Raw genomic sequence first — 23,766 nt, forward strand, 5'->3', positions numbered from 1 at the left:
AAAATCATCAGATCCTACTACAAAAGCCTGTATTCAACAAAACTGGAAAATCTGGAGGAAATGGACAACTTTCTAGAAAAAAACCAGGTATCAAAGTTAAATCAAGATCAGATAAACCATCTAAACAATTCCATACTGCCTAAAGAAATAGAAGTAGTTTTTAAAAGTCTCCCAACCAAAAGAGCCCAAGACCAGATGGGTTTAGTGCAAAATTCTTTCAGACCTTCATAGATGACTTCATACCAATACTGTCCAAACTATTCCACAAAATAAAAACAGACAGAGCACCTACCAAAGTCATTCTATGAAGCCACAATTATGTGTTTACCCAAACCACACAAAGACCTCACAAAGAAAGAGGACTGGAGACAAGTATCCCTTATGAATATCAACACAAAAGTACTCAATAAAGTTCTTGCAAACTGAATCCAAAACACATGATCAAGAAGTCTTCATCCCGGGTTGGGGATTTAGCTCAGTGGTAGAGCACTTGCCTAGCAAGCGCAAGGCCCTGGGTTCGGTCCCCAGCTCCGAAGAAAAAAGAAAAAAGAAAGAAAAAAGAAGTTTTAATCCCAGGGATGCAGAGATGGTTCAATATTTGCAAATCTATCAATGGAATCCACTATATAAACAAACTCAAAGAATAAACGACATAATCATTTCATCAGATGCTGAGAGAGCACTAAACAAAATTATACACCTCTTCATGATAAAAGTCCTGGAAAGATCAGGAATTCAAGGGCCATGTCTAAGCATAGTAAAAGCCATATACAGCAAACCAGTAGCTAACATTAATCTAAATAGAGGGAAAGTTGAAATAATCCCAAAAAATTGGGGATTAGACAAGGCTGCCCACTCTCTCCCTAATTATTCAATATAGTACTCGAAGTCCTAGCCAGAGCAATCAGAAAACAAAAGGAGACCAAAGGGATATAAATTGGAAAGGAAGAAGACAAAATATCCCTATTTGTAGATGATATGATAGTATAATTCAATGACCCCAAAATTTCCACCAGAGAACTACTAAACCTGATAAACAACTTTAGCAAAGTGCCTGGGTATAAAATAAACTCAAACAAATCATTAGCTTTCCTCTACTCAAAGCATAAACAGGCTGAGAAAGAAATTAGGGAGACAACAACCTTCACAGTAGTCACAAATGTCGTAAAATACCTTTGTGTGACTCTAATCAAACAAGTGAAAAATCTGTATGACAAGAACTTCAGGTCTCTGAAGAAAGAAATTGAAGAAGATCTCAGAAGTTAGAAAGATCTCCCATGCTCATGGATTGGCAGGATTAATATAGTAAAGATGACCATTTTGCCAAAAGAAATCTACAGATTCAAAGCAGCCCCATCAAAATTCCAACTCAAATTCATAGAGTTAGAAACACCAGTTTTCAAATTTATTTAAAATTACAAAAAACCCAGGATAGTGAAAACTATCCTCAACAATAAAAGAACTTCTGGGGGGATCATCATCACTGACCTCAAGCTGTATTACAGAGCAGTAGTGATAAAACTGTATGGTATTGCTACAGAGATATGCAGGTAGATCACTGGAACAGAATTGAAGACCCCGAAATGAACCCACACACCTATGGTCACTTGATCTTTGACAAAGGTGCTAAAACCATCCAGTGGAAAAAAGATAGCATTTTCAACATATGGTGCTGGTTCATCTGGAAGTCAGCATGTAGAAGAATGCAAATTGAACCATTCTTATTCCCCTGTACAAAGCTTAAGTCCAAGGGGTTCAAGGACCACATAAAACCAGATACAAACTAATAGAAAAACAAGTGGGGAAGAGTCTCAAACACAAGGGCACTGGGGAAAATTTCCTGAAAAGATCACCAATGACTTATGCTCTAAGATCAAGAATATACAAATGGGATCTCATAAAACTGCAAGGCTTCTGTAAGGCAAAGGAAACTGTCATTAGGACAAAATGGCAACCAACAGATTGGGAAAAGATCTTTACCAATCCTACATTTGATAGAGGGCTAATGTCCAATATATACAAAGAACACAAGAAGTTAGATTCCAGAGAGCCAAAATACCCTATTAAAAATGAGGTACAGAGCTAAACAAAGAAATCTCTGCTAAGGAATATTGAATGGTTGAGAAGCACCTAAAGAAATGTTCAACATCGTTAGTCATCAGAGAAATGCAAATCAAAACAACCCTAAGATTCCCCCTCACTCCAATGAGGATGGCTAAGATCAAAATTCAGGTGACAACAGATGCTAGCGAGGATGTGTAGAAAGAGGAACATCCTTCCATTCTTGGTGGATTTGTAAGCTGATACAACCACTCTGGAAATCAGTCTGGAGGTTCCTCAGAAAATTGGACATTGCACTAAGTCAGGACCCAGCTATACCTCTCCTGGGCATATACCCAAAAGATAATCCAACATACAACAAAGACACATGTTTCACTATGTTCATCGCAGCCTTATTTATAATAGCCAGAAACTAGAAAGAACCCAGATGCCCTTCAACACAGGAAAGGATACAGAAAATATGGTACATCTACACAATAGATTACTACTCAGCTATCAAAAAAATGACTTCATGAAATTCATAGGCAAATAGATGGAAGTAGAAAATATCCTGAGTGAGGTAACCCAATCACAGAAAAACACACATTTTATGCACTCACCGATAAGTGGATATTAGCCCAAAAACTCGAATTACCCAAGATACAATCCAAAGACCACATGAAGCTCAAGTGAAGGACACACAAAGTGCAGATGCTTCAGTCCTTCTTAAATGGGGGAACAAAAATATTCATAGGAGGAGATATGAAGGCAAAGTTTGGAGTAGAGACTGAAGGAATGGCCAATCATGCCTGCCTTACCTGGGGATCCAGCCTATATATACACAGCCACCAAAACTAGACAATATTGATAAAGCCAAGAAGTGCATGCTGAAAGGAGCCTGATATAGCTGTCTCCTGAGAGGCTCAGCCAGAACATGACAAATGCACAGGCGAATGGTAGCAGTAAACCATTGAATTGAGAACAGAGTCGCCATTGGAGGAGTTAGAGAAAGGATTGAAGGAACTGAAGGGGCTTGCAACCCCATAAGAACAGTAATGCCCACCAACCAGAGCTCCCAGGAACTAAACCACTACCCAAAAACTATACATGGACAGACCCATGGCTCTAGCTGAATATGTAGCAGAGGATGGCCTTGTTGGGCACCAATGGAAGGAAAAGCCCTTGGTCCTGCCAAGCTGGACACCCCAGTGTGGGAGAATGTTGGAGGGGCATGAAGGTGGGGTGGTTGGGGAGGGGGAACACCCTTAAAGATGGAGGGGAGAGGAATGGGATGGGGGCTTCTGTCTGGGAAACTGTGAAAGGGAATTTACATTTGAAATGTAAATAAAAAACCAATAAAAGAAAAATAATTATTACAAGAAAGTTTATGGTGTATAAAGGGTAGCTATTGCTCTCCTAAAATAATAAAATTTGGTCAATTTTATAAGAATTGAGAAAGACTGTTGGTCATCATTTTAGTCATTCTAAACTGTTGGTCATCATTTTAGTCATTCTTTCTAATGCAAAAAAATAAAATTTATTTTCATATATTTTCTATGGTACGTAAAGATTCTGTAGGAAATAATTTGTAAAATTTCTAAATAAAGCATCATAACCTAGACTTGCTATCTAATGCTAACTGATATTTATGAGGTTAGCCTGTATGTAGAAAGTATTTAGAAAATTGTTCTGAAATTATAAGCATAGGTTTGGTATGATGGGTCTGTCAAATATTGTGACCTATAACATCAGTTGCAGTAACTGCTTTGAGGAAAAAAATAAACAAATAGTAACTTTTGATGCCACCTACATGTCAAGACTACTAAGGCAGTTTTCAATGTAGGATATAAAACACAGTAAAACTACCTACTTTGGGGATCCTATTGTAACTAAGTATTGGTTCTTTACTTGCTTTGTGTAGACAGCTGACAGATTACCAGAATCTGGATGATGTCAGTTAGCCAGGGCCACGTGGTTTTCTGATGTTTCCATAGGGAAAATCTTGAAGCTTCCTAGTCTAACATTTCATGAACATCTTTACACATCAAATCTCAGGAACTCTTAAATACCATTCCATCACAATTTTCGTAAGTATTTTTAAAATTTTATAATTAATGTTGGTTCTGTTCTTTTCTTTTAAAAAACAATGCTGAGAATAACTCTCCCATGCAATTGGATTATATATGTAACATTGATCTTGTATGGTAAAATGTAAATACATTACATGATTATAATATTTATAATATTATATAACTACAACCTTGGCAACATAAGTATACGTGTGATCAACTCTCTCCTCCTGAAGTCCCCCATCCTGACTTTTAATGATCCTACTAAGCTAGTTCTCATGTCCCTTCTTTAGCCTAACCTATCTCAGGAATGCCTGACTCTTCAGTTCCAAGACTGTAATGCTAAGCAGCTAGAGAGAGTCCTTACACTGTTGGAGAACCTTGTCAAGTGTACCTGATCTTCCAGACTTAGATGCCGTGTATTCTTATTGAATCATTAAAGATCAATGACTGATAAATAATCACTATCAGCCATTTCCTGGACCAAAAATGCCATCTACTCCAAATCTGAAATGTCTATAACATGGGAATCATTATCTGAAAACACCACCCACAGTCTACCAACAAAACAAGTCTTGTACCATCATAACTCAAAAAAAAAAACAAAACAATAACAAAACAACAAAACCAGAGAAATGTATTTTAAAGGAAAATTTTATATTTATTTCAAAGAATCGTGAAAACGATGTTCCTGTTCTTTGAGCTGATTAACTAAATCTTCAGTTGAATATGAGTTACTAAGCAACCCAGATTGATCAGAAATGACATTTCCATCCACCAGCATCTGAGTCTCATCACCAGCATCATGGTCAACACACAGGGATGTCAGGCAGAAGTTATGATTCAGTCCCCATGCTTAATATTCCTCTGAAAATGGATATTCTGGGTGGTCAGCAAGACTAAATAGGAAAGAAGACAAACATGAACCCCATGGTTTGTATCTGCAATGTAACAATGTGACACCCAGGCAGCCGCAATCAAGGTGAAAGCTAATTATTTCATTCTCTGATTAGGTGTAGAATAAGAGAGTCTCAAGACATTTACAATGTTTCACCAAAAATGTTTTCAAATAACATATATATATATATATATATATTAAACTATGTCCCTTCACCTGGAACAGAAAATGCAAAGACCAGTGTTCATAAATATTCATCTCCCTTAGTTCCCTTTATGTATCAATCAAAGAAAGAAATGCCAGAAAATCTTTCTAACTTTAGGAGAAAAGGATTATGTCATCTTACTGGTTGCTTACTCTGCCTCTTGACCTATAGTTCACTTTATTAATTCCTTTATTTAGTTCAACACTAAAGCATCCTAACACATACATTGATGCCCACCACTTTCACTTCTATTCAACTCTCAGCAATCCATGAACGACTCACTCACTTCCATCACCTACAATGTATTGTATTAGATTGAGTTAGAAAAAGAATGTCAGGAAAAAAATGGTTCCCATGTCCAAGGGACAAACAGTAAAATTTGTAAACCTCTCTATATGAATAACAATTCAAAATATGCAGAGATGAAAATTTGTAATTAATAAAATTTGGCAAGAAACACTTATAAGTGACTCAATAACAGATATATCTCTTCCTATGCCTTCATTCTGCTCTATACTAACAAAAATAATAATGGCGATAATATATACACCAATTTTATACTGTAGATCTTCTAATTCTCCTTCAAACATTATCACATGTATTGCTGCTGAGAATGAAAATTTTCAAAGCCATTAGATAGAAGACAGGTAGGTAGGCAGTAGCTAGATGATACATAGACAGAGACAGATGATAGATCGGTAGATGATAGATAGATAGATAGATAGATAGATAGATAGATAGATAGATAGATAGATAGATAGATAGGGTAAATATTTACATATTCACATATACATACATATGTGCATTCCTTGCTGATCATCATTTATAACCTATATTGCAGGATATTTGATCACGTTATGTACCTGGGAAAAACTATTTCTAGCACAGCCCTAAAACACACCTTTAATCCAAGAGCTTTCTGCTTATTGAAACCAGGATTAGATGAAGTCAACCATATGTTAAGAGGCAGAGCAAGCAACCAGTTGACAGAGAATGAACATGAAAAAAAACATTAAGAGTGAATCTGGAGAACAGAGAGTAAGATACACAGGAAGTAGAAGGGAAGAGAAGGACATTCAGATTGAAGGGGGTTTTCTGAGACAACATGGAGGAGTACTTCCTTTTGAGACAACAGTTGAGGAGGAAGGTCAGCTGGATGCTTCCTCTGACTCTTTGAGCTAGCAGGATTTCACCTTACCATCTGCCTCCTGAGTCTTCACTGGTAAAATTGAATGATTGGGATATTGTTTAAAAAAAATTTGATGCCTAATGTAGGAATTGAACCCGGTACCCTCAGACTAACTCCCTCTCAACTGGTTGCTTACTCTGCCACTTGACCTATGCTTGACTTTATTAATTCCAATCAGCAGAAAGCTCTTGAATTAAAGGTAAGTATTTTCCAGTAAACAACACAACCTTGGAGTTCACAGCCTGATCAAATATTCTGCAATAAACCTTCGAGTATCAAATCATATAATCATAGAAGGGAAACTAAAGATCTTTGGGTAGCTATTAAAGCTTTTAAATTTTTTCCAGAAGGTTCGCTTCCTATTTTTAAATCTGACTTTCAAAACCTTCTTTGTGTTTTGTGCTGACATTTCCACTTTCAGAAACTTTGAAACAAATATTATATTAACTAACTCCATGAGAAACATGCAGCAGAAAAAAATAGTCATTTAGTTTCTGAACAGACATAATGGAAGAGGGAAGAAACTACTTGAAGTGAAACACATTGAGCTGAGGTGTTCCTCAACATTACTTACAACTCTGCTGAAAGATATCGAAAATTTTTGTTCAGGCCATCTAGTGTTTTCATGTCCTCAGGAGACAACTGAAATTCAAAAACCTGTCAGAAAAGTACAAAGGTTTTAGCATTTGAATGACACACATATTATGTCTCAAGGGCAATGTAATTAGTATGTTCCAGAAAATGAAGAACATTGTTTACCAAAACACTCATGGTTAAGCAATACCAAGTAAAAATGAAAGAAATTGCTTTTGAGATAATTTAAAGTTTCATAACACCACAGACAAGAGGAAATCTAAAGGGTAGTTTATGAAGGAAAAAAAGCTGATATCATAAATAGGCTATGGTACATAGTTACCAAGAAATCAAGAACAAATTTAGGAAATACCTCACAAAAATCAGTGTCTGGAATGGGGAGTTAGATTTCTGTAATCCATCTGTAAATTATTAAAATGTAAACAATGCTTTTTCGATGTTCTGTAAGTTAAGACTTATCCAAAATCATATAGAACAAGAGAGCTGGCTTTTAAAGATGTTATTTAAATTTGGAACATTTTTATCGTTAAAATGATTTTCAATATATGCTCACATCTTAAAACATACACGTTGTTAAGTCCTTTAGTATTTTAAAAATATGGAGACAGAAAAAGATGGAGATCGGGACAAGGAAATTTGTCAACAGTTTAAAAACTAATAAATCTACAACAAAGCACAATGTGGGTACTGGGTGAGAGTAAATAAAATAATTGAATAGAGAAAAGAACTCACTCATGTAATTACTCTACATGAGTTATTTAAAATTTACATTTATATATTGGTTTATATTTCACAACTCATCACAACTGTATTCTAGAGAACCGTTTAGGGGGAATTAACAAACCCTTGGTAAAATACTGAAGTAGACTCATTTGTCTAACAAGTGAAAGGATGTGATCTCAAACAGGAAGTAAAAGTATGAAAGCTGTAGTAAGTCCTCTTTGTTCATGAGATATCAAAAATAAACTTGGAAGAAGATAATCCAGCAACCACTTCTGAATTACATAATACATGCCATTGAGACTACAAATGCAGCAAACTGATTATAATCCACAGTTCTTGGTCTGCATGCCATTGAAGTATTCTATCTCCTTCACCCACGGATGTGGTGTCTATTCCTACCCCTTGAATCCTGGCTGCTGTGTAACTTGCACTGGACATTTGAACTTTACAGACCCCATGATGGATCAACTCTGTGTCATAAACGGTTTCTCATTGCCTTGGTTTAGAGGTAAGTGCAGGAGTAAACTCTGGGAAACATGTCAGTTGTATGAAGTCTATATGAAACCAAGGAAAAGCTCAGTCAGTCATCTGAGCTTGAGAGGCCTCATCATCCTGAAAATCTGCACAATAGTTCCTCGAAGCTATGTGAAGGGACTCAGTGTAGACAGATAATTTTCATTAAGTTCAGGCTAAAGTAAGGCAAGTTTTTAAATCAATAGACACTAAGGTAAATAAGAGTTCTATATGTTAAACTTCTCCAGAAAAACTTCCTTTAGGACTATACATGGACTGACCCTGGGCTCCAACCACATAGATAGCAATAAATAGCCAAGTAAGAGCACCAGTGGAAGGGGAAGCCCTTGGTCCTGCCAAGACTGAACCCCCCAGTGAACTAGATTGCTGGGGGGAGGGCGGTAATGGGGGGAGGATGGGGAGGGGAAGCCCATATAGAAGGAGAGGAGTAGGGGTTAGGGGGATGTTGTACCAGAAACTGGAAAGGGGAATAATAAGCGAAATGTAAATAAGAAATACTCAAGTTAATAAAGATAAAAAAACCTTCCTTTAGTAACTGCTAATATCTTATACTGTAAAAAAGATACTTCCTTAACATTTTTAAAAAAGTAAAACTAGGTAAGTGAGTATGACAGTAACATGCAATTAACCGGTATATGTGTGTGTGCATGTATGAATATGCATGTGTATATATGCATGTGTGCATATGTGTTATACATGTATGTATATGAATATTAGAATATTTGAGCATGCATGGAAATAAGAGTAAACAAAAAGAAATTTCTAGAATCAAAATTAATGAGTCCAGATCCCTCATTTCAGAAAATAAAGAAGTCCATGGAAAGGGCTAGACGGTACTTGGTTGACAATGCAAACCCCTTTCTACATCATCGCCAACACTAAATCTGTCAAGTCATGCTGGAGTTTTATTGGATATTTTATGTATTTACATTTCAAATGTTATCCCCCTTTCATCCCTCTCCCATACCCCTCCCCCCCCTGCTTCTATGAAGATGCTCCCACACCTATCACAACAACCTGGCATTCTGCCACACTGGGTAAATGAACCTTCAAAGGATCAAGGATTTCTTCTCCTATTGATGCCAGATAATGCAATCCTCTGCTATACATTCGGCTAGAGCCACGGGTCCCTACATGTATACTCTTTGGGTGGTGGTTTAGTCCCTGAGAGCTCCAGGGGGTCTGGTCAGTTGAAATTCCTATGGGGATGCAAACCCCTTCAGCTCCTTCAGTCCTTTCTCTAACTCCTCCACTGGGCTCCCTGTGCTCAGTCCAATGCTTAGCTGCAATAATCCTCATCTGTATCATTAAGGCTCTGGCAGAGCCTCTCAGGAGACAGCCATATCAGGCTCCTGACAGCAAGCACTTCTTGGCATCAGCAATAGTGACTGGTTTTCGTGGCTACATAGGGCATCCCCAGATGGGGCAGTCTTTGGATGACCTTTCCTTCGGTCACTGCTCCACTCTTTGTCCCTATACATCTGTGAGTATTTTTCCCACTTCCTTTTTTTGTTTTTTGTTTTTTTTTCTCCATCTTTATTAAATTGGGCATTTCTTATTTACTTTTAAATTGTTATTACCTTTTCCGGTTTCCAGACAAACATCTCCCTAACCCCTCCCCTCCCCTTCTCTATGGGTGTTCCCCTCCCCATGCTTCCCCCATTGCTGCCCTCCCCCTAGCAATCCTGTTCACTGGGGGTTCAGTCTTGGCAGGACCAAGGGCTTCCCCTTCCACTGGTGCTCTTACTAGGCTATTCATTGCTATCAATGAGGTTGGAGCCCAGGGTCAGTCCATGTATAGTCTTTGGGTAGTGGCTTAGTCCCTGGAAGCTCTGGTTGGTTGGCATTGTTGTTCATATGGGGTCTCAAGTCCCTTCAAGCTCTTTCAGTCCTTTCCTAGATACTTTCAACGGGGGTCCCGTTCTCAGTTCAGTGGTTTACTGCTGGCATTTGCCTATGTATTTGCTGTATTCTGGTTGTGTCTCTCAGGAGAGATCTACATCCGGTTCCTGTTGGCCTGCACTTCTTTGCTTCATCCATCTTAACTAGTTTGGTGGCTGTATATGTATGGGCCACATATGGGGCAGGCTCTGAATGGGTGTTCCTTCTGCCTCTGTTCTAAACTTTGCCTCCCTATTCCCTCCCAAGGGTATTCTTGTTCCCCTTTTAAAGAAGGAATGAAGCATTCGCATTTCGGTCATCCTTCTGGAGTTCCATGTGTTCTGTGCATCTAGGGTAATTGGAGCATTTGAGCTAATATCCACTTATGAATAAGTGCATACCCTGTGTGCTTATCTATGATTGGGTTACCTGACTCATGGATGATATTTTCCAGTTCCATCCATTTGCTTATGAATTTCATAAAGTCATTGTTTTTGACAGCTGAGTAGTATTCCGTTGTGTAGATGTACCACATTTTCTGTATGCATTCCTCTGTTGAAGGGTATCTGGGTTCTTTCCAGCTTCTGACAATTATGAATAAGGCTGCTATGAACATATGGGAGCATGTGTCTTTGTTATTTGTTGGAGCATCTTTTGGGTATATGCCCAAGAGAGGTATAGCTGGGTCCTCAGGTAGTGCAATGTCCAACTTTCTGAGGAACATCCAGACTGATTACCAGTCTGCAATCCCACCAACAATGGAGGAGTGTTCCTCTTTCTCCACATCCTCACCAGCATCTGCTGTTGCTGGAATTTTTGATCTTAGCCATTCTGACTGGTGTGAGGTGGAATCTCAGGATTGTTTTGATTTGCATGTCCCTTATGACTAAAGATGTTGAACATTTCTTTAGATGCTTCTCATCCATTCAGCATTCCTCAGCTGTGAATTTTCTGTTTAGCTCTGAGCCCCATTTTTTAATAGGGTTATTTGCCTCCCTGCAGTCTAACTTCTTGAGTTCTTTGTATATTTTGGATATAAGCCCTCTATCAGTTGGAGGATTGGTAAAGATCTTTTCCCAATCTGTTGGTTACCGTTTTGTCCTAACAATAGTGTCCTTTGCCTTACAGAAGCTTTGCAGTTTTATGAGATCCCATTTGTCCATTCTTGATCTTAGAGCATAAGCCATTGGTGTTTTATTCAGGAAATTTTCTCCAGTGCCCATGTTTTCAAGATTCTTCCCCATTTTTTCTTCTATTACTTTGAGTGTATCTGGTTTGATGTGGAGGTCCTTGATCCACTTAGACTTAAGCTTTGTACATAAGAATATATTGATTTGCATTCTTCTACATGTTGACTTCCAGTTGAACCAGCACCATTTGCTGAAAATGCTATCTTTTTTCCATTGGATGGTTTTGGCTCCTTTGTCAAAAATCAAGTGACCATAGGTATGTGGGTTCATTTCTGGGTCTTCAATTCTATTCCACTGGTCTATCTGTCTGTCTCTGTACCAATACCATACAGTTTTATCACTATTGCTCTGTAATACTGCTTGAGATCAGAGATAGTGATTCCCAGGAAGTCCTTTTATTGTTGAGGATAGTTTTAGCTATCCTGGGTTTTTTGTTTTTCCAGATGAATTTGCAAATTGTTCTGTCTAACTTTCTGAAGAATTGAATTGGTATTTTGATGGGGATTGCATTGAATCTGTAGATAGCTTTTGGTAAAATGGCCATTTTTACTATATGAATCCTGCCAATCCATGAGCATGGGAGGTCTTTCCATCTTCTGAGGTCTTCTTCAATTTCTTTCTTCAGAGGCTTGAAGTCTTATCATACAGATCTTTTCTTGCTTGGTTGAAGTCACACCGAGGTATTTTATATTATTTGGGACTATTATGAAGGGTGTCGTTTCCCTAATTTCTTTCTCGGCTTATTTCTCTTTTGTGTAGAGGAAAGCTACTGATTTATTTGAGTTAATTTTATACTCAGCCACCTTGCTGAAGGTGTTTATCAGCTTTAGTACTTCTCTGGTGGAATTTTGGGATCACTTAAATATACTCTCATATCATCTGCAAATAGTGATATTTTGACTTCTTCTTTTCCAATCTGTATCCCTTTGATCTCCTTTTGTTGTCTGATTGCTTTGGCTAGGACTTCAAGAACTATATTGAGTAAGTAGGGAGAGAGTGGGCAGCCTTGTCTAGGCCCTGATTTTAGTGGGATTGCTTCAAGTTTCTCTCTATTTAGTTTAATATTAGCAACTGGTTTGCTGTATATGGCTTTTACTATGTTTAGGTATGGGCCTTGAATTCCTGTTCTTTCCAGGATGTTTATCATGAAGGGGTGTTGAATTTTGTTAAATACTTTCTCAGCATCTAATGAAATGATCATGTGGTTTTGTTCTTTCAGTTTGTTTATGTAATGGATCCCGTTGATGATTTTCCGTATATTAAACCATCCCTGCATGCCTGGGATAAAGCCTACTTGATCAGGGTGGATGATTGTTTTGATGTGCTCTTGGATTCGGTTTGCCAGAATTTTATTGAGTATTTTTGTGTCGATATTCATAAGGGAAATTGGTCTGAAGTTCTCTTTCTTTGTTGGGTCTTTGTGTGGTTTAGGTATAAGAGTAATTGTGGCTTCATAGAAGGAATTCGGTAGTGCTCCATCTGTTTCAATTTTGTGGAATAGTTTGGATAATATTGGTATGAGGTCTTCTATGAATGTCTGATAGAATTCTGCACTAAACCCATCTGGACCTGGGCTCTTTTTGGTTGGGAGACCTTTAATGACTGCTTCTATTTCCTTAGGAGTTATGGGGTTGTTTAACTGGTTTATCTGTTCCTGATTTAACTTCGGTACCTGGTATCTGTCTAGGAAATTGTCCATTCCTGCAGATTTTCAAGTTTTGTTGAATATAGGCTTTTATAGTAAGATCTGATGATTTTTTGAATTTCTTCTGATTCTGTAGTTATGTCTCCCTTTTCGTTTCTGATTTTGTTAATTTGGACGCACTCTCTGTGTCCTCTCGTTAATCTGGCTAAGGGTTTATGTATCTTGTTGATTTTCTCAAAGAACCCGCTTTTGGTTCTGTTGATTCTTTGTATAGTCCTTTTTGTTTCTACTTGGTTGATTTCAGCTCTGAGTTTGATTATTTCCTGCCTTCTACTCCTCCTGGGTGTATTTGCTTCTTTTTGTTCTAGAGCTTTTAGGTGTGCCATCAAGTTGCTGTTATATGCTCTCTCCTAAGAAGGACTGAACCATCCACATTTTGGTCTTCCTTTTTCTTGAGCTTCATATGGTCTGTGAATTGTTTCTTGCGTATTCCAAGCTTTTGGGCTACTATCCACTTATCAGTGAATGAATACCATGTGTGTTCTTTTGTGCTGAGTTAACTCACTCAAGATATTTTCTAGTTCTATTCATTTTTCTAAGAATTTCATGTAGTCATTGTTTTTAATAGCTCCATTGTGTACATTATACCATGTTTTCTGTATCCCTTCCTCTGTTGAAGGATATCTGGGTTCTTTCCAGCTTCTAGCTATTGTAAATAAGGCTGCTATGAACAGCATGTGTCCTTGTTATATGTTGGATCATCTTTTGGGTAAATGTCGAGGAGTGGTATATTAGGTCCTCGAGTAGTACTGTGCCCAAAAAAATCCCAGGACCAGATAGGTTTAATGCAGAATTCTATCAAAGACTTTCAAAGAAGACCTAATATCAGTGCTCTTCAAATTATTCCACAAAACATAAACAGAAGGAACACTACCCTATTCTTTCTGAGAAGCCACAATTGTGCCTACATCTATACCAAAAACCCTACAAAGAAAGAGAACTTCAGACCCATTACCCTTATGATTATCAGTGCAAAAATACTCAATAAATTTCTTGCATTCCAAATTCAGGAACACATCAAAACGATCATTCACCATGATTAAGTAGGTTTCATCCGAGGGATGCAAGGATGGTTCAATAAATGGAGATTAGTCATGTTGGATTATGTCATAGACAAAACATTTCTCAATGCATTTGAAAACTCACATGCCTAGGAAAAGTTAGAAATATGAGATTGATATCAGAAATGTCTCGATAGATTTGGAGGAAGCAAGAATATGGAAGATACTGTATAAGAACACTAAGGAGCAGAGCTCATCACCTGCAAATTCTCTCTCATCTCATTCTCTTTGAAACTCTGGGCAAGGGGCACCACCCCACGCTGAAACAGGTACCGAAGGGCAATCAAGGCAGGGCTTCGCTTGTTCTTTTTAGCCACATCACAGAGAATTGGATCATCCAAGAGAACGGGGGAGTTCTGGTCCACCCTAGAAGGAAAAGAGGAATGAGTTCACAAGGTCAAGCGTTTGGTTATGTTACAATACTTCAAACCACAGTAGAGGGCCCATTCTAGCCTGGAAATGATGGTTATACATATGGTTATGTCTATCTTTGTCAACTGGACAAAATCTAGAATCACCTAGAAGATGAGCCTCTGGGATTCCTGTGTGAGACTATCTTATGAAAAACTGATATGGTAAGACATATTAATTTTCCCTTGGATCATTCCCCTGACCAGAGGATCCCAGACTGTATAAAGGGAGAAAGTGATGTGATCTTGGTGTTCATCATTCTTTGCTTCTTGACGCTAAGGAGAAGTAGTCCCCTGTTTCAAGCTCCTGACACCTTGACTTCCTGGCTATATGGTCTGTGCCCTTGAATTGTAAACCATAAGTCCTTTCTCCCTTAAGTAGCTTTTGTCAGAGTATTTTATCAGAGCAACAGGAAAAGAAACTAAGATACTGCTTCACAAGGTTCTTCTAAAGAAAGATCCCCATCTCCCTGGGAACTGAGTGTTGGGGTACTAATTAACAGTCCTCCTTCATATTTACTGTTTGTAACTGATTACCATTCTTTATATCGCTGGGTTCCCAGAGCACCATAGGCAACGAGAACAATGTCTTTTGATTTGCAGTAATCCAGTAGCTTACTCTGGTTCAAATAAAGATGACATTCAACCTACCATAGAACAAATAATATATATCATATCAGATTTGATCAAATGCTTGTCCAATGATGAATATAAATGCTTAAGTCAATAAAATAGAATAAGAAAATTATATATGATTTCACACATGAATTAAAAAGATCAAACTGTTGTAATTTTTTCCTGAATACGAAAGAACTAATTTGGGAATATTCTTCTGATAACATTTGACTGGGCAAGTTTTTGTGTCAAAAAAAATAATTAGTAGGTAGCAAGAAGGATCATTGAGTAAAGATGCCAGCTCCTTAGACTATTAAAATCCTGAGGATGGACCATAATAAGATGGCAAGAAGCATAAATTCTGTGCAAGTCTTGGCCACTGAATAATTTTTGTCTTCACCCCTTTTTTTCAATAAACTATCCCATGTCTACTCACTATATTTATTTCAAGGAGAATTTCACTTTCCCCACCCTCAACTTCTGCCTGATGGACCAACACTAAAATTGTCTATCAGTTGGGTACCATAGTATGTCTCCATTTTCACCAATACTCTAAGAGTCCAAGGTTAAATTCAGAATTTCCCATGGCTTCGAAACAATGAGGCTGCTCTTAGAAGCTCTTTTCTACAAGATGGACACTTGGACAGAGGGCAACTAAGTGGGCGTCAGTAGTACAGAAGTGAGGAAAAGCCTGCAGGATGGAGAGGGAAAGCAGATCCTCACCTGGTTGCAGACAGGTTTGTACTTCAGTCCTGGCTTGTTTAGGAGTCGCTCCAGCTGCTTGTGGTTAAAGTTGGACACACCAATGGACTTGACCAACCCTGCATCCTTACACTTCTCCAACATCTGGTGAGGAGAAGGGGCATAAATGGTCATCCCTATGATTGACTACATGGATATAAAGAGAATATTGACCAGTTACAGGAAAAATTATCCAGACCTACACATATTGTTCAGTGGTAGAACAGTTTGCCAGTGCATACAAGACCCTAAGTTGATCACAGGCACTAAAGCTGGGAGGAGTGTATTGCCCAGGTGATCAATGCATTTAAATCCAAAGAAGTCAAGATAAGGATGATAATGAAGCAGAAGATTGACTGATGAGAGATTTCTGTAACTTCACTAGAAAATCAAGGATATTCCTACATAAGGTGACAAAATACCCTTATGCCTCATGTCCTTTATCCATGTCACCTAATTACATTTTAGTAATGCATTCTTCCCCTCCCACTCCAGCAAATATCTATGAGTAAAAATGAGCTTCTCCACACCAAGAAAGATGATCTGATTCTCTCTTCCTCTGTTTGCTTTACTGTTGTTTTGAAAAGTACTCACCTCCCATGTGTCACAGAAATCCACAGTATCCAATAGAAATTTCCCTTTTTCATCTAATGGAGATTCATCAACACTTGACTGAAAGAGAAGCAACTTAAAACAGTCTCATGAAACATGTATCTTGTCTACAGTAATGTGCTGAAGACTATCTTGGAGCAGCTGGAAAGATCATTCAGTGACCACTGGCTGCTCTTTCAGAGGACCTGGGTTCAATTTCCACAACCTACATAGTTGGTCACAATCCTCTGTCATTCCAGTCTCGTGGGACCCAATACCCTCTTCTGGCTTTCACATGCCCCAGGCATGCACATAGTGAACAGAAATACACACAGGTAAAACACCCATTCACAGTAAACTAAAATATGCTTTTTAAAAATTTTAAAGAATGTCTTGGAAATAAGACAATAAGCAGCCATAAGTGAGGGAGGCATCAGTCTGTATACTGTGTTAAACACTGATATGCACATAGAGTTGCATTATCTTTGGAAGCCTGGTCTGCTGCACTCACTTAAATTATCTGGATGAATAACTAAATATTTTCTTTCTTGTAATAATTTTAATTTTGAAACTGTAATACAGTTAAATCATTCCCCCTTTCCCTTTCCCTTTCCCTTTCTCAATCCCACCCTACATATTTTATTTGCCTACATATGTCCTTGACATCCCTCAAATTCATAGCCTCTCTTTCTTTAATTGTTATACATACACATACAAATACACTCACTTATATGTTACTAAGCTTCTGAGTAAGTGTGTATGTGGATATGTATTCCCTATATCTAAATATTTCCAAGCAATGAAAGTTGACCTTGTAGTTGACTTATATTGTTTCTTTTGGGAAAAAAGGCTTCATATTACCTGGGAAACCCAATCATTCTACGGCCTTGACCTACGACAAGAATTCATATCAATCCTGTCCCAGAATAAGTAATGAATATGAACAAATGTGGGCCCAGGTACAGATATGTGAGCCAAGAATGGTCAATCGGGACTGTACACAAATTTGATTTAAGTAAGAAAAGATGCTAAGAAGCTATGTGATCTTGAAGCTGAAACTGTATTGAGGCCACTTTTACCACTAAGAGAGAAAAATGGGGGAAAACGCTAAACAAACACCTAGTAATACAAATGGAAAATACATGTAAATACAAGTTTTCCTGGAAGTTCATTTTAATCTGTGATTCTGACATTGCTTTGTCATGTCAATTCATAATCCAATAAAACCTTTGGGGACCTTCTCAGAAATTGAGTAACATATAAGTTAATTTTTATGAAGTTATAGTAGAAACCCATCTCAACCACCCATAAAAATGATATCCCTGTTCCTATCCAAGGACATGTACATTTGACAATACAAATCCCCTACCTTTATTGGCACTGGGTAATGTATAAGGAAAAGATCAACATAATCCAGTTGAAGGTTTTTCAGTGATTTTTCCAAAGCAGGTCTGACCATCTCTGTTCGAAAGCAACTGCACCAAAGCTACACATATTGAAGAACAGAAGTTATGCTGGATTAATAGACTACCCAAATAATCATAGTTATTTATCCTAATGCTAAATTTTTTTGTACTTGAAGGAAAGTTATAAGCATTCCTTTAAACTCGGTGTTTACTCTACTCTTCCTTAACAATGAGAAATCAGCTATAGTTTGGGGGTTAATGTTAGCTCATTTATTAAACAATGACAAAATTACTCAAGAAACAATATACATACTAATAAAGTAATGCCCAATAACTAAATTATTGTCATATAGAATTAAATCTGCCTTTACTTTCCTTTACCCATCTATGCAATTGACATTTTTAACCAATGTCTGATACAGTAAAATAATTTTGCTGCCTTACTATATTTCAATAATTTGCATACTTGCATACTATACCTTTGTAGTGATGAACATGTCTTTTCTCTTTACAACACCAGCTTTAATCTTGCTTTGAATGGCCTGTCCTATCTCCTCTTCTACTTGGTATGCAGAGGCCGTATCAATGTGGCGGTACCCAACATCTATAGCTAGGTGTGCCGCCTCAAGTGACTTACTCTTGGGAACCTAGGGGAGGAATCAAAGAAGGTATTTAGAGATGCATGTTATAAGAGCCACCTCAAAGTAAGCCTAGATTGGAGTTAACTATACTAGAAAGAATTTTGTCTTCCAAACTCATCCTAAGATGACTAGAAAGAGCCTAGCACCCTTATCTTTCATTCCTACTTCCTATTCTATAAAAGTGAAATGTCTCAGTCAGCCATACCCTTACAAACAACTATGGGAATCTTAGTTGAGACCCCTAGTACTCTTGAAAATCAGAGTAAGGCCTGCAGTCCTGTGCTTGAGGAGGCAGCAACAGGGTGAGCCCTGGAGTTCACTGGCCTGCCAGCATAGCTAACTCAGTGATTTACAGACTCAGTGAGTGACCCTGCCTCACACAAATAAGGTGAGAGCAATGGAGGATGGCTTTGATATCTAACATCCTCATACATTGTTCACAAAAATATGAACACATATACAATCGTACAAAACTTACAAGGGGTTTAAAAAGTCAATCAGAGTAGCTTTTGTGATAATTTTAAGAATCTCTACAGTTATCTTTTCACGATAAAAGACAGTGATTAAAGTTTTGGTTTCTACCCCTATTTCTGGACCCAGCCCTGATGTATCCAAGAATAAGGCCATTCTGTAAATGATCAGCCTGAGGGTTCAGTAGTGGCCTTGACCTGTTCCTGTTTTTTTATTTGTTTGTTTGTTTGGTTGGTTGGTTGGTTGGTTGGTTGGTTGGTTGGGTTTTTTTTTTGTGCAACTTTGCAAAATTAACAAATCCTGTTTATACCTCCAGATTATTCTGGAGACTAACAGAAGGAGATGGACAAATTTGAAGTCAAGGGGAAAGTCCTCTAGCACACAGTTAAAAGGTCTAAGGAGGACAGAAAATAAGAAAGTCCTTTCAGGTTAGCAAACATTCCACTATGATGTTTTTCGTACTGAGGACAACCATGCTCTATATCCACCATACACTAAAGAATACAAATAATTCATAATTATCTTTACTAGTTCCTCCTTCTCTCCATCATAATGATGCACTATAAATACCAGTAAGTTTCCACAGTTGAGAATTAGACATGGGAGACCTACTTAGCCCTGGCAGAACCTGAGCTGTGAGATGCTGATATTTACACCAAAACAAACCAAAGTATTTCTCAAATATTTGCTTCATGCATTTGTCTAAAGCAGCAGTTCCCAACCTTCAAATGCTGCGACCCTCGAAAACACTTCCCCATGTCATGGTGATTCCCAATCACACAATGATTTTGTTCCTACTTCATGACTGTAATTGTGCTACTATTATGTAATATAAGATAAATATCTGATAATAAGGATATCTTATATGCAACCTCTGTGAAAGTCCAAACGGTTTGCAACCTACACTTGAGAACCACTGATCTACAGGAAGCCACCCTGAGATACATGTTCATTTCCAGTCTCTTGCCTTTTTGCAATGAAAAATGGTGTCATAAATTGTGAACAAAACAGAGACTCCCCTCTGATACGGCAGCCAAGAATGCTGATAGGCAATCTGGTGACTTTCTTCTCTATGAAGCTGTGAAACATGGGCATAGGAAAAGCATAGTGTCTGGAACTGTTAGGTCATGGGTCTGTCCCGTTAAGCCCAGAGCTCACAGCCAAGTTCACTCTTAGAGCAGGCAGGCCCCAAATGAGAACAGTAAACTCACAGGCAGGCCAAGGACACAAAAGTAAATCCAAGGAAAAAAACACAGCCACATCCTGCCAAACCCAAATTCCCTAGCTCACAGCCAAAATAACATGGAAGAAAAACAAACTTTCTTACTGTCCTTGAGGTCACTGACTGAATTATAACTAATGCCCCAATGCCACTGAGGCATGTACCCTGTACCTCCATTATATGCTGAACTAGAACGCACCATCAGAGAAAATGTTTTAAGAGTTTGGCCTTCCCTTTGTTCCCCATTAAGCTTGTCTCCCTACTGACTCACCAGGAGCAGGAATCTTTTCTTAGAGAAGACCAGGCATGAATATAGATCCTGTTCTTCCTGAATCCTGATGCTCCCTACCTAGCGAGCCAGCTCAGTCTCCTACCCACAGCCACCAATTGCAGCTCTTGCTGTAACCTCTATTTAACAAGAATAATCAACAAGTCGGGACACAACTGGACCCTGATGCAGAGCAAACCTAAGTATCTGCTCTCTTGTAAATGGCTTAGCTTTAACCTGGAGATACTGAGAGGCCTGTATTCTTACCTCCTTGGGTTTATAGGTGCCAAAGCCCAGGGCAGGAATGAAGTGGCCATCGTTTAGTTTGACACAGTGCAGTTTGGAGCTCATTGTTTCTCCCTCCCCTGGCTAAGCGTGTCCTGAATCTTCTGGTGCCCTGAAGGGGAAGTGGATACACATCATATATCAACTTCCTGTCTAATGCTTAACAAGTGACACTCCCTTTCTGGAAGTTAGCCATGCCTGCTCACTGGCTAATGTTTAACCATCTTTACTCCATAGCTAATGATTAATCAGTGCTATTGTCTGGCACAATACAGTTAACAGTACTGTTGTATGCCTATTGTTTGAATACTGCGATTGTCTGTCTAATAGACAGCCAACAGAAGGGAGGAGTCAGAAATTTAAAGCAATATTCTACATGTAAGAAGTCACTCATTCGAGTTCTCTGCATCCAAATCCTGTGGGAGGGAGAGCTAAACCTTCAGAGAGGCAGACACGCCTGGGAAACCAGAAGAGACTGCACTCTGCACACATTACTGATTCCAGAGGAAAACACCAAACGCCATCTGGAACCCTGGTGAACTGAAGCTCCCGGAAAGGGCGGCGCAGATATTCCTGGTTGCTGCTGCCACAGAGAGCTCGTGGGCAGCACCCTGCGAGCCAACTTGAGCCTTGGGACCACAGGTAAGACCAACTTTACTGCTGCAAGTGACCTGCCTGGTGAACACAAGACACAGGCCCACAGGAACAGCTGAAGGCCTGTAGAGAGGAAAAACTACACGCCCGAAAGGAGAACACTCTGTCCCCATAATAGGCTGAAAGAAAACAGGAAAACAGGTCTACAGCACTCCTGACACACAGGCTTATAGGACAGTCTAGCCACTGTCAGAAATAGCAGAACAAAGTAACACTAGAGATAATCTGACGGCAAGAGGCAAGCACAGGGACCCAAGCAACAGAAACCAAGACTACATGGCACCATCGGAGCCCAATTCTCCCATCAAAACAAACATGGAATACCCAAACACACCAGAAAAGCAATATCTAGTTTCAAAATCATATTTGATCATGATGCTGGAGGACTTCAAGAAAGACGTGAAGAACTCCCTTAGAGAAACACAGGAAAACATTAATAAACAAGTAGAGGCCTACAAAGAGGAATCGCAAAAATGCCTGAAAGAATTCCAGGAAAACACAATCAAACAGTTGAAGGAATTAAAAATGGAAATAGAAGCAATCAAGAAAGAACACATGGAAACAACCCTGGATATAGAAAAACCAAAAGAAGAGACAAGGAGCTGTAGATACGAGCTTCACCAACAGAAAACAAGAGATGGAAGAGAGAATCTCAGGAACAGAAGATTCCATAGAAATCATTGACTCAACTGTCAAAGATAATGTAAAGCAGAAAAAGCTACTGGTCCAAAACATACAGGAAATCCAGGACTCAATGAGAAGATCAAACCTAAGGATAATAGTTATAGAAGAGAGTGAAGACTCCCAGCTCAAAGGACCAGTAAATATTTTCAACAAAATCATAGAAGAAAACTCCCCTAACCTAAAAAAAGAGATACCCATAGGCATACAAGAAGCCTACAGAACTCCAAATAGATTGGACCAGAAAAGAAACACCTCCCGTCACATAATAGTCAAAACACCAAACTCACAAAATAAAGAAAGAATATTAAAAGCAGTAAGGGAAAAAGGTCAAGTAACATATAAAGGCAGACCTATCAGAATCACACCAGACTTCTCGCCAGAAACTATGAAGGCCAGAAGATCCTGGACTGATGTCATACAGACCCTAAGAGAACACAAATGCCAGCCCAGGTTACTGTATCCCGCAAAACTCTCAATTAACATAGATGGAGAAACCAAGATATTCCATGACAAAACCAAATTTACACAATATCTTTCTACAAATCCAGCACTACAAAGGATAATAAATGGTAAAGCCCAACATAAGGAGGCAAGCTATACCCTAGAAGAAGCAAGAAACTAATCGTCTTGGCAACAAAACAAAGAGAAGAAAAGCACACAAACATAACCTCACATCCAAATATGAATATAACAGGAAGCAATAATCACTATTCCTTAATATCTCTCAACATCAATGGCCTCAACTCCCCAATAAAAAGACATAGATTAACAAACTGGATACGCAATGAGGACCCTGCATTCTGCTGCCTACAGGAAACACACCTCAGAGACAAAGACAGACACTACCTCAGAGTGAAAGGCTGGAAAACAACTTTCCAAGCAAATGGTCAGAAGAAGCAAGCTGGAGTAGCCAATCTAATATCAAATAAAATCAATTTTCAACTAAAAGTCATCAAAAAAGATAAGGAAGGACACTTCATATTCATCAAAGGAAAAATCCACCAAGATGAACTCTCAATCCTAAATATCTATGCCCCAAATACAAGGGCACCTACATATGTAAAAGAAACCTTACTAAAGCTCAAAACACACATTGCACCTCACACAATAATAGTGGGAGATTTCAACACCCCACTTTCATCAATGGACAGATCATGGAAACAGAAATTAAACAGAGACGTAGACAGACTAAGAGAAGTCATGAGCCAAATGGACTTAACAGATATATATAGAACATTCTATCCTAAAGCAAAAGGCTATACCTTCTTCTCAGCTCCTCATGGTACTTTCTCCAAAATTGACCATATAATTGGTCAAAAAACGGGCCTCAACAGGTACAGAAAGATAGAAATAATCCCATGCATGCTATTGGACCACCACAGCCTAAAACTGGTCTTCAATAACAATAAGGGAAGAATGCCCACATATACGTGGAAATTGAACAATGCTCTACTCAATGATAACCTGGTCAAGGAAGAAATAAAGAAAGAAATTAAAAACTTTTAAGAATTTAATGAAAATGAAGGTACAACATACCCAAACTTTTGGGACACAATGAAAGCTGTGCTAACAGGAAATCTCATAGCTCTGAGTGCCTGCAGAAAGAAACAGGAAAGAGCATATGTCAGCAGCTTGACAGCACACCTAAAAGCTCTAGAACAAAAAGAAGCAAATACACCCAGGAGGAGT

General features: G+C 38.5%; 1 protein-coding gene across 1 annotated transcript; it reads right to left on the minus strand.

Annotated features, from left to right (window-relative positions):
• Positions 1-4,749: 4,749 nt before the first annotated feature.
• Positions 4,750-20,834, minus strand: Akr1c12 (aldo-keto reductase family 1, member C12). Its single transcript, NM_001014240.3, has 9 exons — positions 20,722-20,834; positions 18,332-18,499; positions 17,816-17,932; positions 16,450-16,527; positions 15,838-15,960; positions 15,037-15,146; positions 14,290-14,455; positions 6,976-7,058; positions 4,750-5,008 (listed from the first exon to the last, which is right to left on the minus strand). The coding sequence occupies exons 1-9, from the start codon at positions 20,803-20,805 to the stop codon at positions 4,966-4,968; spliced, it is 972 nt and encodes a 323-aa protein (NP_001014262.3). The 5' UTR covers positions 20,806-20,834; the 3' UTR covers positions 4,750-4,965.
• Between the last annotated feature and the right edge of the window lie 2,932 nt (positions 20,835-23,766).

The sequence above is a fragment of the Rattus norvegicus genome, chromosome 17 (genome assembly GCF_021556685.1).
Source record: "Rattus norvegicus strain SHRSP/BbbUtx chromosome 17, alternate assembly SHRSP_T2T, whole genome shotgun sequence".
Classification (NCBI taxonomy): Eukaryota; Metazoa; Chordata; class Mammalia; order Rodentia; family Muridae; genus Rattus; species Rattus norvegicus.